The sequence below is a fragment of the Hylobates moloch genome, unplaced genomic scaffold (genome assembly GCF_009828535.3).
Source record: "Hylobates moloch isolate HMO894 unplaced genomic scaffold, HMol_V3 SCAFFOLD_24, whole genome shotgun sequence".
Taxonomy (NCBI): domain Eukaryota; kingdom Metazoa; phylum Chordata; class Mammalia; order Primates; family Hylobatidae; genus Hylobates; species Hylobates moloch.
The window spans coordinates 1,249,382-1,262,834 of record NW_026652299.1 but is presented as its reverse complement, the minus strand read 5'-3'; the positions used below and the strand labels follow the sequence as shown (position 1 = coordinate 1,262,834).

At 63.3% G+C, this 13,453-nt stretch overlaps 1 protein-coding gene and 2 pseudogenes across 2 annotated transcripts; 1 reads left to right on the top strand and 2 right to left on the bottom strand.

Annotated features, from left to right (window-relative positions):
• Window positions 1–537: 537 nt before the first annotated feature.
• On the bottom strand, window positions 538–1,579 carry LOC116462862 (uncharacterized; annotated as a pseudogene).
• Window positions 1,580–2,053: 474 nt separating this feature from the next.
• MAFK (MAF bZIP transcription factor K) lies at window positions 2,054–11,779 on the bottom strand. Of its 2 annotated transcripts, none has more exons than XM_032145600.2 (3): window positions 11,577–11,779; window positions 3,194–3,273; window positions 2,054–2,492 (listed from the first exon to the last, which is right to left on the bottom strand). In XM_032145600.2, exons 2-3 carry the CDS (start codon window positions 3,227–3,229, stop codon window positions 2,058–2,060), a joined length of 471 nt encoding a protein of 156 aa, XP_032001491.1. In that variant the 5' UTR covers window positions 3,230–3,273; window positions 11,577–11,779; the 3' UTR covers window positions 2,054–2,057. The 2 variants fall into 2 exon arrangements, with proteins under 2 accessions (XP_032001491.1, XP_032001492.1); XM_032145601.2 differs by lacking the exon at window positions 11,577–11,779 and adding an exon at window positions 3,969–7,325.
• LOC116462863 (uncharacterized) lies at window positions 7,705–8,601 on the top strand (annotated as a pseudogene).
• Window positions 11,780–13,453: the final 1,674 nt, after the last annotated feature.

Below are 13,453 nucleotides of genomic sequence, written 5' to 3'. Positions count from 1 at the left end.
CGCGGCCTGTCCTGCAGGGCCCAGCTGCCTGGTGCAGTCCATGGGAAGACAGAGGGGGACGGCGGGCAGCCCGGGCCTCCGGTTTGCTCCCAACTCCCACCTGTGCCCGTGCCCCCCGGCTCTGCTCTGATAGATTTACAGTATCAAACTGGAAAAGAAAGATTGTTACGAAAAATCTGTAGATAAACTGTGAATATAATTTTATATCTCTATATATTTTCTGTTTCTCTCTTTAAATATCCCCCTGGTCCTTATGACATCCAATATGGATTACCTACCACGGCCACGGGGGCAACGGCTGTTTGGGAACACGCAGGCCTTTGCTCTGTAGGGACCCAGCGGTCCTGGCGGGCCTGCAGCTTCCCACTCAACTTCTAACAGCAGACACAGAACCAAGTCACAGCCTCGGGGCTGTCTGTCCTCTGCCCTCCCAGCGTGGCTGGCACCGGCCTGGGCTCTGTAGCCGGTGGGGGCTGTTACTGGGTGGGCAGGGGCAGCTGAGAGGGAGCTGGGGCCCCAGGCACCACCTTGCATGTCCTATGTGGCAGCCCCCGGCCGGCGGCTCGCATTCCACCAGCTCCCCCAGGCAGGGGCTCCGCAACCCCCGCAGCTCCCACTGCAGAGACCCCAGTCACAGGAGGGACCCTCAAGGCGGCTCTCCAGGAAAAGGAAGCCCAAGGTGGAGTGCCAAGCCCACTGGTGCCTCAGTACTCTTGGAAGGAGGAGCAGGCAAAGGCTCCAGGTGAGGACTGAGTGCCGAGGCCACACCTGCAGCCCGTGGCTGTGCTCCTGGGGGTGTGCACGCGGGAGCCACGTCCACGAGGCTCTCCTGGCCTGGTGCCTGCTGCCTCCCCACCCGCCGTGCCCTCTAGAGTGCCAGGCCCACTCCTGAGCTCTTCTACAAGCCAGCCGCATCCTGGTCCTGCCCCTCAAGGCTTTCCACCTGCTCTCGCACACGGCTCCCGCCTCCTCCCACCACTCCACGCAACGTCCTCTTCCTTCCACCTCCACGTCCACGTCCACGTCCACCAACGTCCCCCAGGCTGCACCCCCTCTCCCTAGACTGCAGCAGCCCTCCCCCCCCGCCAGGCCCCCAAAAGACCTCCTCGTTCCCCCTGCACTGACCACAGCTGGTGAGAAGCAGCTCCAGGACACAGAGCCCGAGTCCCGCTCACCATCAAATGACGGGGCACCCCTGCCTGTGTCCGCTGACATCCAGGACGGCCTGTGGGGTCGGTGTCTGGGGGGCCGGCTCCTATAGGCAGGGGCTTCTGCGCTGTGCTGCACAACTTCCTCGGGTCACCAGAGCACAGGGGAGACCTCAAAACGTATGAGCCACTCTCTCTGCCACGTGTGCCCACAGGCCCTCCCCCAGTGAACAGCAGCAAGCTGCACCCCCTCAGCCCCGGTGCCGTGATGGCAGGCGTGCCTGCACACACACGTGTGCATATACACAGACACCACCCCATGCAGGCAGCCTCCCACACCGCGCCCACTCACGCAGGCCCCCGCTAAGGCAGACGTGGATCACGGGCACTGCAACAGGACAGCTGGAAGGACGGAGCTGCCGACGCACCATCCACGCTCCTCCCCGGGGACTGCGGAGTCGGTCAGGGCAGCCAGGGGCTCCCGCACCAGCTGGGAGGCCGTGGCAGGACAAGTGTCGAAGGCTGCTTACAGCAGGAGTGGAAAACAAGCCCCACGCTAGACCTGACCACAGGGGCCTGAAGCCCCCACAGAGGACACGGAACTTCCCGAGGGCCCTTCCGTTATATGTCCCGACTCCCACGGGCGCAAGATACCAATTCCCACACACAGACACATCCTGCGGGGAGCAGGTGGCAGGCGTGTGTGTGTGTGTGGACCGGCGTGCAGCTCTGGGTCCACGGGAGCCCACGCTTCACCCTGCACCACAGTCTCATCCTGGTGTGAGGTGCCTGCGCCCGAGGGGCCTGCACTTGGACTCGGATGTCGAGAGTCTGCGTCCCAGTGAGAGGTACGAGGGGTGTGCCCCGCCCGCCCGCCCGCTGCCTGCCACCCCCCGCCCCCGGCCGGCACTAGGATGCGGCCGAGAAGGGCACAGAGGTGGAGGAGAGCTCGGCGGACTTGACAATGGTGATGACGCTGGTGGTGGCCACCTTGGAGGGCGCCACAGGTCCCCGGGCCACAGTGCGCGCGAAGGTCTGCAGCGCCTCGTACTTGGAGCGCAGGGCGTCCAGCTCCAGCCGCATGCTGCTGTTCTCGCGCGCCAGCTTCTCCACCTCCTGCTGCAGCTCCACGCGCTGCCGCTCCAGCTCCTCCTTCTGCGTCACCCGCTTGATGCGGCAGCTGGCCGCGTAGCCGCGGTTCTTGAGTGTGCGCCGACGCTGCTTCAGGCGGGTCACCTCCTCCTTGCTGAGACCCCGCAGGTGCTGGTTCAGCTCCCGCACCGACATGGACACCAGCTCATCATCGCTGAGCACCGGGGCGTTCTCGCCCGCCTCCTTCTTGACCTGGGGGGCCACAGCGCAGGGTCAGCAGCGGGAGAACGTGGGGTGTCTGCCTGGGACCGGCATGGGGGTGGCCAGGGACCCTGCGGTGCCCCTGCACGCCCGCACTCTCTCAGAGCTGGCCTTCACCATCCGCACCAGGGACCGCAGGACACTGTGCACGCAGGCAGCCCACATGACAGCTGTGGCCCCACAGGACCCTTTCTGAACAGGAAAAGCCAGTGGTGACATCGGTCACTCCTGGTTACCGACAGCCTCAGAGCCCACAAGGACCCGGAGCGCATGGGTCCTGCTGCTGGGACTGAGCCGGCCCACAGGCACACGCCGTCGCAGGCAAGCGCCAGGCACAGGTGGGCTTGGGCCTTGGGAGCTGGAGCATCGCGTTCACCAGAGGCCATGCTGCCCACGCCTGCTGCCAGGGGATGAGCTCATGCAAAAGCACCCGGCAGACACACAGCCCAGGCAGGCAGGCATCAGACCCTGCCACGCCCTCAGCCTGGGAGTCATCTCCTGGAACCACAGTCCCTGATCCTGACCCCACCTCTCCTGTGAACATCCCTCGGCCACAGCAGCCCCCCTCCTCCTGGCAACAGGGAGGCCTCCATCACAGGCTCAGGACGGCCCTGGGAAAGCAGCGGCTATCGGACCGGGGGGCCTTTCCCACACCTGTGCTTGAGACGGGGCCTGCCTGGAACCAGCCTTACCTTTAATGCCTTGTTCGGTTTGGGATTAGTCGTCATAACCCGGGCACGGTCACCAGGACAGAGCTCCCTGGAACTCGTAGCTGGAAAACATGGACAAGCAGAGAAGCCGGTGCAGGTCAGGGCCGGCAGCGCCCGACGGGGTGGCCACCTCCCATGCAAGGACGCTCCTCAGCCCGGGGTGGACAGTCACAGCACCCTGAAAACAAGACGGGGCACCGTCCCGGCCCAGCCCGTCCTGGGGGGCTTCCCAGGGGGTGGGGCATCCTGGCCCAGCCTCTGTCCCTGCCTGAGGGTTCAGGGGGAGGTATGGCTGCACCTCACACTCTAGCACAGTCCACAGAGCGGCTGGGACCCCCACCCCAGGGCCTGGCAGCCAGGTGCAGCCCCCTGCTGCCCTGCAGACCTGGGCTGCAGCCGCCAGCGCTGTGGGGTGACCAGCAGGCGCCGGCAGTGGCTGCTTCCTGTTCTTACTCTCCCTGAGGTCAGAGAAGACGTCTGTACCTGCACAGCACAAGGTGCCCCGTCCTGAAGACCAAAGTGACCGGTGGCAAAACCTCCCTCCCCCAAGACGGCTGTGCTGGCCCCGTGGAGCGTGGGGCCCCGCTGGACAGCGACCCTACCCTGGCAAAGGCTCCGGTGCTCCCAACCCAGCCTGGATCCCCGAGAGGGGGCCTCTGGGGATCCCCTGGCCTCACCAGCTTCCCCCACGGTGGGCCTGGGTGGAGCCCCAGCCGCCCTCCCACCCCGCCCTCCCCACAGGCCACGGGACACCTACCACGGCCCTGGCCGCTGCAGCTGTGACATCACCACCTCCACCTAAGCTGCCACCGAGTGAGGACCCTGCGGCCCAAGGGGGTGTGCGGTTCCTGAGTGGCGGCAGGTCCGGGGGCCGCAGCCAGAGACCAGGGAGGTGGGGGAGCCGCCGCCCTGCCGAGCATTCGACCGTCTGGCGGGAGTCGTCCCCGCCACCGCCCCCGCCACCGCCCCCACCGTCCTCACGTCTGCATTGTGTCACACATTCTAATCATTCATGAAAAACCCAGCCAAAGCATCCCGGGCATGAGCCCTCCGATAGTTGCCATGGCGACCTTGGGACGGAGCCAGCCTCCACGGTTGTCATGGAAACCGAGAAGCCCAAACGCGATCCTGACTTCAGGTCAGGTTGCGCAGACATCACGAGGCCGGCAGGCAGTCAACAAACCCATTTGCGCCCGGCGGCCGGGAGGGGCGGGTGGAAGGCGCCGGGCAGCTCACGGGACAGGGGTCCACAGCACCCACTCCCATACCCCAAACACCAGACACGGGTTCCCGCAGGAACGTCAGAGCAGCATACAGCAGTCGGGGGCGTCCTTGGTCAGCACCTCCATTGGACATGGGCATCATGGGGCGGGTGACCCCATCCCGTCCTCCCTGCCGGCCCAGGACCCTCCCCACCCTGGGCCAGGGAGCCCTCGGGCCCAAATCCCTCCACCCTCCAGCCCTGCCTCCGATGGGGGCCCCACCCCGCAACCCACCCACCCCCACAACCAGAGGGCCGCACAGGTGAGACAGGGTCCTGCGCCAGGCTGCCGAGTCCGCTGCCCCTGCCAAGGCCAGCTGCTCTCAGGGCGCTGACATAGATGGCACAGGACGGCACCAGCCGGTCCTGGGGAAGGCCAGGTGGGCTCCAGGCTCCTCTGCACCCTGCCCTGGGGTGAGGGTGACAGTGGAGAGGCCGGGGCCCAGCTGCCTCCGCCACCGTGGGGACCTGCAAATGCCGGCGGCTGGGAGCACCATGAGAAACTTTTCCATGTCAGAGGGAGGGGCCGCAGGCACCGCTTCCAGCTCCACTGCGAGCACGTCAGTGCAGAGGCCGGCCACGACATAGCTATGCAGTGAGTCACCAGATGTTTACAGAGCCGCGCGCATTCCCACACACCCGGGCCTCCCACCCAGCAAGGACCCGCTCCTGGGCCCCCGGGCCCACTGCCTGCCGTGGCAGCACAGCCGGGCGGAAAAGGAAGGTCCGGGGGACAGGACCGTCTGGCCAGACCCACGGTGACGTGTGGGGCTCGGCCGGATGCTGGGGCAGAGTTCAGTGTGGGGATCTTTCCACTAAAAAGATGCCTCCTGCGATGCCCTGTGACGTTGCGGAGGCACACGGTAGCCGGGGACGCCCCAGGAGGGGTGGCTGACTACTTCCAGGAGGTGAAGGTCGCCAGGGCTGCTGAAGCATGCCTGTGCCCCGCTCAAACCCCCGGTACTTCGAGGCACACCTGCACTGGGGCCCTCCGAGGAACCAGAGACCTGGCGGACGCAGGGCTCCCAGGCGGCCCCCACGCCGTGCTCACAAGCATGCCCCCCCACTTCCTTGGGCAGCTCACAACTCGGCTCTGCCGAGGAAGCCTGGACCAGCCACGCGCCCCCCAAGAGACGACGCAGCAGGGACGGCCCAGCCAGGTAGCAAAGCTTCTCTCAGGAACCCAGCACGGGATGGGATGGTGCTGGCGCCTATCTCTCCCCACCACGCACAGAATAAATCCAAGCAGCATTAACCTAACGTCGCTTTAAACATCAGAGGCAAGAAACATGACAGCTTGCTTTGGGAAGGACATTCAGAGAAGAGTTTTGTATGGGCAAAAAAAGTTTGTAAAGCAACTGATCTAAAAATGACGACTGCCCTGAACAGGGTTTTATGAACTGTCCGACCCCACAGGGCCTCAAGGGCCGCCGGAGCGCGTGTAGAAAGGGCTCCCTCCCCAGGGCCAGAGATGCAGCCTCAGGGTGTCATCCAGGGGGAGAGCGTGCCTGGGGTCGCAGAGACGCCCATGACGCCGGCTTCCCGCTACCCCGGGCCCAAGGCAGGGGCTACTGCATCAGCACCTGGTCAGCACTGCAGCCAAGCTCCCCTCCAGCAGCCCCCAAGGAACGACGTCCTCGCATTGTCTTACGCTCAGCAGCTAACAAAACACCAGCATCGCCACGCACAAGCACCTGACGGCCCGAGCTCCTCTGAGTTTCAGTGGAGTCACCAGAGAAGTGCAGTGTTTAGCGCCACCGCGGGGGCCTGGGTGGGCGGGTCTGAGTTTCCGCTGTGGGGCCCCGACAGACAGCCGACCTAAGTAAGGGTGCAGCGCTCACGCTCCACGTCCCGGGAGCAGTGCCGGGCAGCAGACTTCTCCGGCACCACCTATAACTTGGAACAGCTCTCAGGTGACTGGTTTCCTGATGGAAGAGGCAGGGTTTTCAACCCAAGGCCAGACACCTCAACGTGACGCAGAACTAAACGAGGCTCAGCGGGGGTCATCATTTCCTCTCGAGGAAAAGGAACTGCCAGCAGCCTCAGATGGAGGCAATTCCTGCGGCTGCAGCTGGGGATAAGTGACAGGGAGTTGGGACGCCGGGTGCCCCCTTCCAGGATCCAGACTGAGGGCCTGGGCTCCACAAAGCGCAGGGCAGGGCGGCTCCACCCAGGGAGGCTCCTTGCAGAGGGTGAGGATCCAGAGCCTGGGCTCCTGGCGGCAGGGCAGGCAGCCCAGGGTCAGCCGTGCACAACTGTGCTTTCAGGAGCAGGTGAGCCCCAGGCAGCCACCTCCGCCACGGAGGATGTTTTCCCTTTTAATTTTCATTTTAGAGACAAGGTCTCACTCTGTCACCCAGGCTGGAGTGCAGTGGTGCGATCATGGCTCACTGCAGACCTCCTGGGCTCAAGCGATCCTCCTGCCTCAGCCTCCCGAGCAGCTGGGACTACAGGTGGGCACCACCACACCTGGAGAATTTTAAACTTTTTTGTAGAGACGGGGTCTCACCATGTTGCCCAGGCTGGTCTTGAACTCCTGGCCTCAAGTCATCCTCCTGCCTCAGTCTCCCAAAGTGCTGGGATCACAGGCATGAGCCACCATGCCCAGCCATTTTTAACTTTTTAAGTCCCAGCAAATACTCACTGGTCATCCATGGGTCTGACCCTGCTCAGTAGGGGGTTGGCATCTCTTGCTGTGCTGGCACAAGCTGAAAAGACCTGCTTTGGGGCCCAGGAGGGAACATTTTCTCCATAAAGTTGGGACTGGGCACGGTGGCTCTTGTCTGTAATATCAACACCTTCAGAGGCCGAATGCTTGAGCCCAGTAGTTTTAGACCAGCCTGGGCAACATAGCAAGGCCCCATCTCTACAAAAAAAAAAAAAAAAAAGAATTTTAAATAGCCAGGTGTGATGGCACACGACTATGGTCCCGGCTACTTGGGAGGCTGAGGTGGGAGGATTGCTTGAGCCGTGAAGTCGAGATTGCAGTGAGCTGTGATCACACCACTGCACTCCAGCAGCCTGAGTGACAGAGCAAGACCTTGTCTCTTAAAAAAAAAAAAAGAGAGAGAGAGAGAGTGCAAAAGTGAGTTGAGAGCTGACGGCTGGATGACCCCTCTGAACGGTCCCGGCTGTGGATGCCCACAAAGAAACGGGGATTTCAGCTTCGGGGCTCTGATTCTTCCCAGATGAGAGGACGCATCGGGGCCGCCGCTTACTCTCCGCGGCCGGCATGGGGGCTCTGGATGGGTCACTTGTTCTTGCCCAAGGGGTGAATGACGACACAGACTCCATGCCCCACCCCCTCAGCCGCCCAGCCAGTTTGATCAAGACGGAGTGGCTCTTCCACTTCTATTCTCCATGGGTCTCAGGGGATGTGGGATGCGGGAGAGGGAGGAGGGGCGGGAGGCAGACCAGGAGCAGAGGACGGGAGCTCCGTGCGAGAGACTGGGGTTCAGAAACCCAGCAGCACAGCAGCAAGCGCCCTCCGCCCCCCCCCCCCCCCCCAGTGACTCCCACGACAGGTGTAATCCAAAAATCAGAGGCCGCCCAGGGTGTACCCGCCTCTCCCGGGAGCCTTTCTGCCAGAGACCCCAAGCCGGGCACCCTCCACACTGGAGCGCAAGGGTAGGTGGGGCCACTGTGGCACTGGTACCCAGTGGGTGCCTGTCAAACATGTGTCAACCAACTAATTGCAGCCCGGCTGGTCCCAGAGACCAGCCAGACACCCTTCCTACTGAGGATGAGGTCCTACACTGGGAGGACCTCCACTGTCCGGCTGTCCCGCACACAGTCCCACTCAGCATGCAGGAGGCACCCCACTTGGCACCCCCCAGCCTGGCCCATACCAGCCAGCAGGCTGGCCCTGGCTGGCTGCCCTCCAGCAAACCACGACTGTCGGCCCGGCTTGGAGGACGTCTGGTCACCTTGCATTTGCAGTCTGAGGAAGCTGTGTCATTCCGCTACATCCAGAGGTGACTTAGGCAGCTGCAGCAGCAGAGAGCAACTGCAGAACACACCACACCCCCTCCAGTCCCCGCCCTGGCTCCCACCACACCATGCTCCTGTCCTCGGCCTCCAGCTCCCTGTCAGCATCCTGTTCTCCCCCGGCCGCCCTGGGGCTTCAATCCACTCCCAGCCTCCAAGTCCAACCAGGGGCATTCTGGGGGGCCCAGACGCCCCCCAGCCCCCAACCGCATCATTCACTGGAGTTGCCCCTGCCCCTCTTTCTTTTCCTCGTCCACACGCCGACCAGGCTTGATCCCAGCCCTCAAGCCTCTCCCGCCTGAACCCACAGCACCTGCCCAGGCTCAGGCCTCCAGCGTCTCCTGTCTGGACCACAGCTTTGCCAAATGGGATGCCCTCACCCTGATCCTGGTGCCCCCCACGCAGCCCCACAGGCAGTCAAAAGTCTTGGGGTTCCTCCCAAACCCCGACTCCCCCACCCCAATGCTGTTTCAGGTTTCTGATCACCATCTGCAGAGAGCACGTGGTTCCTTGCCCTGCTTCTTCCAGAAACACTCCCCACTGCTCTCCTCCTCGGGTGGGCAAGCACCCTCTACCAAGGCCTGGTTCTAGATCCTTCTGGGGACAGGGGGCCTCCCCACGGCACGGTGAGCTCCTTGCAAGCAGGGAGAAGGTCTTCCCTACACCCTACATGAGCCCCCACTGTGCGAGATGAGCCGGCCCCGCATGGAGGGCAGGGAGAGGGCAGTCTCCACCCCAATACCTTCCCCAGGACACCCGACGCACAGTGCGGAGAAGCAGGCAGGCTCTACACCAGACCCCAAGGGCCCTCGGGACAGGCCAGCAGACCTCAGGGCCTGGGCTTCCTCATCTACAGCAGCCGGTCGGGGGGGCGGGGCATGTGGCCACTCAGGTTCACTTGTACCTGCTCTAAAACTCTATGATTTTAAGACGACACTCCCAGTTTCCTGAAACTGTAGGAAAGCGGAAACATGACGAGTCTGTGACTTATAAAAAGCAAAAATAAATAGCGGGGAAAGGCATCTTCCATTCGCAGAGAGTAGGGAGGGTGGGGACAGAGCGGTGAGTCACTGTTTACTGTTGAAAGGCGGCCACACGGAGCCTTCTCCCAGCTGGCCAGATTTCCATTTCCCGTGTGGACTGGACCCGAAACCCAGAAAGTCCACTCCAGAAACCTTTAGACTCAGAAACAGCTGGGACAAGAACAGGCACAACTTCTTCTCCGTCTGGGTGGCAAACAGCTTTGCCGGAGACTGTAAACAAATGCAGCCATCGCTGAGCCCCGTGGGTGAAGGCACACGCCTTGTGGCCCGCAAGACGGTCTCCCTTAACAGCAGCCTCCCGGGTGCACACAAAGGCTGGCGCCCCGACAGCCCCGACCCTCAGTAAACGCTGGCTCCCGGGTTTACCAGCACCTGGGGAGTCAACGCTGCGGGGAACCAGCCCCTCAAAGCCCTGACTCGGTTCAAGGATAAAAGGCAGGAGAAGCCTGGTTTGTTTTTCTGCTTTAATAAGTGTCTTATTTTGGAATAATGAGAGGTCTAGTTTTAAAAGCAGACTCCCTCTCCCAAGGTCAAACTCAGACATTCCTACTGGGTTACCTAAGAAAGGGAGATGTTCTCATAAATGGCACTGGACGCCCAAATAGGGTGTAGGTGTGTCCCAGACACCTGCACAGCCCACCTATGCTCTCCAGACCCCGCCCATGGCTTTTAACGCTCCATGTCCCTGAAGACATTGGGCTTGGAGAAGCTGCACAGGGCACCCCACTCTGTGTTGGAGATCCCCTTACAACAACACGCTGTGACAGTGAAACCTCAGTGCCAGTAAAAAGACCTGGCAGCCCACCCTGGAGAATCAGAGCGGTGGGAAGGGCGGTGCCAGAGCCGAACCACACAGATATCCCCTAGCCCACGGTGTCCGGCGGTGGGGGGCGTTTTGAGTCTCAGGATCTTCCCAAGGCCAGGCACCTGGCCAGAGAGTGGCTGACTGCCTGTGGGTCACCTGGTGAATGAATGGTGAGTGGATCTAATTTCTGCCTCAGCTACAAGAGCTGCTTAAGAAGCAAGAAACAGCATGCTCAGGGACGCAGGACACCGGGAGAGGGACACGGGAGGCCCTGCGAACACGGACGCACACGGTGTGAGCGTGAGAATGCAGCGCAGGGTCACTGCTGTGTCCCAGGCGGACCCAGGTCAAGGGCCAAGGCCAGGAGGGGTCCTGGCTTTCTGGGTTTCTCGGTGGCGCCTCGTCCCACCCCCCAGGATCTAGAGGCTGTGCAGATGCAGACACACACACACACACACACACACACACACACACACACAGTCACCACAGTCACGGGCACATACACAGTTTCCTGAACTTGACAGAGGCACAGAAGAACCCACGCAGTGGGAGCGGGAAGAGGCCTGAACCCCTGCCCTACACGTGAGCAAAGGGACGCGCCTTGGGGCCACTGTCACCTGCCCCCCTCCCGCCTCCCCACGGCCTTCCTTCCAGCAACCCTGGCAGGTGGGCGGCTGAGAGAGACACCAGTCCCAGGATCCCGCCTGTGGGGAGACCCAGTTACCCCCACCCCGTCCCCCGGGCACGCGTGGGCCCAGCCATTGGGCCACAGCGCCGCCCGTCACCGGGAGGAAGCGCGGGGGGCAGTCCGGGGCCGCACGCGGAAGCCACGCTGGGGCAGAAGCCGCGGGGAATCCACGCGCCCGCGCCCTCCCCGCGCCTCCCGCACGTGGCGCCCGCCCCGCCCCCCGCAGGTGTGAAGGCGCGGGCCCGATGCGCGCCGCCGACCCGCGTGGACCCCCGCCCTCCCAGGTCTGCGGTCCGCGCCCCGGGGCCCCCGGCGCGGCAAGCATGGCCCGGGCGGCACGTGCAGGGGAGAGAGCCTCGCGTCCAGGGGAAGCCCCCGGGCCTGCGGGGCGGGGCCTACCTGGGCAGGTGGCCGGGCAGCGCCGCGGGCCGCATGAGGGTCTCGGGCCCCGCGCACCCAACCCCGCCACCCTCGGCCCGCGCCCCCGGGCGGCCGTGACTCAGCGGCCAGGTAGCCCCGGCCCCGCGCCCCGGTCCCCGTCCCAGCCGCGGCCCGGGCCCCGCTGCCCCACCGCCCCTCACCTGGCGTCGCGCGGAGAGCGCGGGCGCGCGGCGGCTCCTCGCGGGCACGCGCTGTCCTCGCGCCGGCGCTCACTCTCGCGCTTCCCTCGGCCGCCGCCGCCGCCGCCGCCTGGCGCTCGGGCTCCGACTTCGCGAAGAACAACAAGTCCCCCCCCCCCCCCCGCCGCCACCGCGCCCGCCCGCCCGGCTCCCCAGCATCTGACACCGCTTCCGGGATCCGCGGCGAGCGCGTCACGCCGCCCTGCCCCCCCGGGCCACGCCCCTCCCCGCCCCCGCGGCCACGCCCCCGGCCACGCCCTCCTCTCCCGCCCTGGGGGCCGCTGGCCCCGCGCGCACCTGCAATCCCCGGGCTTTGGGAGGCCCTGCGGGAAGATCTCTGGAGGCCGGGAGTTCAAGACCGGCCTGGGCAACATAGCGAAACCTCCCTTCCCCCATTCTCCGTCTTTACAAACATAAAAAACGTTAAGGCCAGCTGGGGACGTGGCTCATGCCTGTAATCCCAGCACTTTGAGAGGCCAAAGCAGGAGGATCGCTTGAGCCCAGGAGTTCCAGACCAGCCTGGACAACATAGTGAGACCCCATCTCCACAAAAAAATTACAAAAATTAGTCGGGCGTGGTGGTATGTGCCTGTAGCCCCAGTTACTCAGGAGGCTGAGGCAGGAGGCTGGCTTGAACCTGGAAGGTGGAGGCTGCCATGATTTCATCACTGCACTCTAGCCTGGGTGACAAGGTGAGACCGTGTCTCAAAAAAACAAAACAAAACAAGCAAACCAGCACTGTAAAAATGGAGATAAGAGGCTAATGATCACAGCCTCTGTGGGTGGGGCCAGCCCCCTTCTAAAGCCCTAGCTGGTGGTTGCCAGGGGATACAGCAGGCCCAGGATGGGGTTAGGGCACCACTGGCCCAAGGAGTCCTGTGAGGGATCCTCAGGTGGGGGCTGGCGCCTGAGGGAGCTGCCTCTGCTTCCTGTCACAGGTGGAGGACAGGCTGGAGAGGGGATCCGTCCGGAGCCCCTTGCCACTCTTCTGGGTCCCCAAGTCCCGCCCCTCTCTGAGCGCTGCAGGAAGAGCAGTTTCAGGCCTGGGCAACCGAGGGCCCCCCAGGGCACCCATGGCATCTGCCCAGGGTTCTGGGAAGCCTGTTTTCTCAGCTCAGGTGGGACCCGGGAGCCTGTTTTCTCGGCTCAGGTGGGACTCAGGAGCCAGTGCAGGGAGGTCTGTGCATCTTCTGGGTGTCGTCCTTATCACCGCGTGGCTGGGGATTTAGGCAGCAGCCCAGTGGCCTCTTGCTGTGGAGCACGGGGGCAGCTTCCAGGGCCATCTCTCACCCCCACTTGCGGGTTCTGCACTGGCCACCTGGGAGGCCCCTCTTTGCTGAGGCGCACACGGCCGTCTGGGGCAGCCAGCCACAGTGATGCCTGCAACCTAGCCACAGAAACAGGTGCCGAGAAATCACTCAGCAGCAGCAGTAGTGACAATGTCCCACGTCTCCAGGATGTTTGCAGAAAGACATCCCCCGGGGATGGGAAGGGTGCTTCCCTTGTCCCGGCCCACACTCCGCACTCAGGGTCCTGGGATGCACTGGGAGCCTCCCGAGAAGCTGTGGCCGTCTCCACGGGACTCTTTACATTACTCATGGTGTCACTCCTCTAACCCAAATGCATTCTTTCCATAGCAGGCTTTTGTTACTAATCACACACTTTTATTATCTTTTTAATTTTTTAATTTGTATTTATTTATTTCTGAGATGGAGTCTCACTCTGTCATCCAGGCTGGAGTGCAGTGGCACCATCTTGGCTCACTGCAGCCTCCGCCTCCCGGGTTCAAGTGATTCTCCTGCCTCAGCCCCCCGAGTAGCTGGGATCACAGGTGCCCA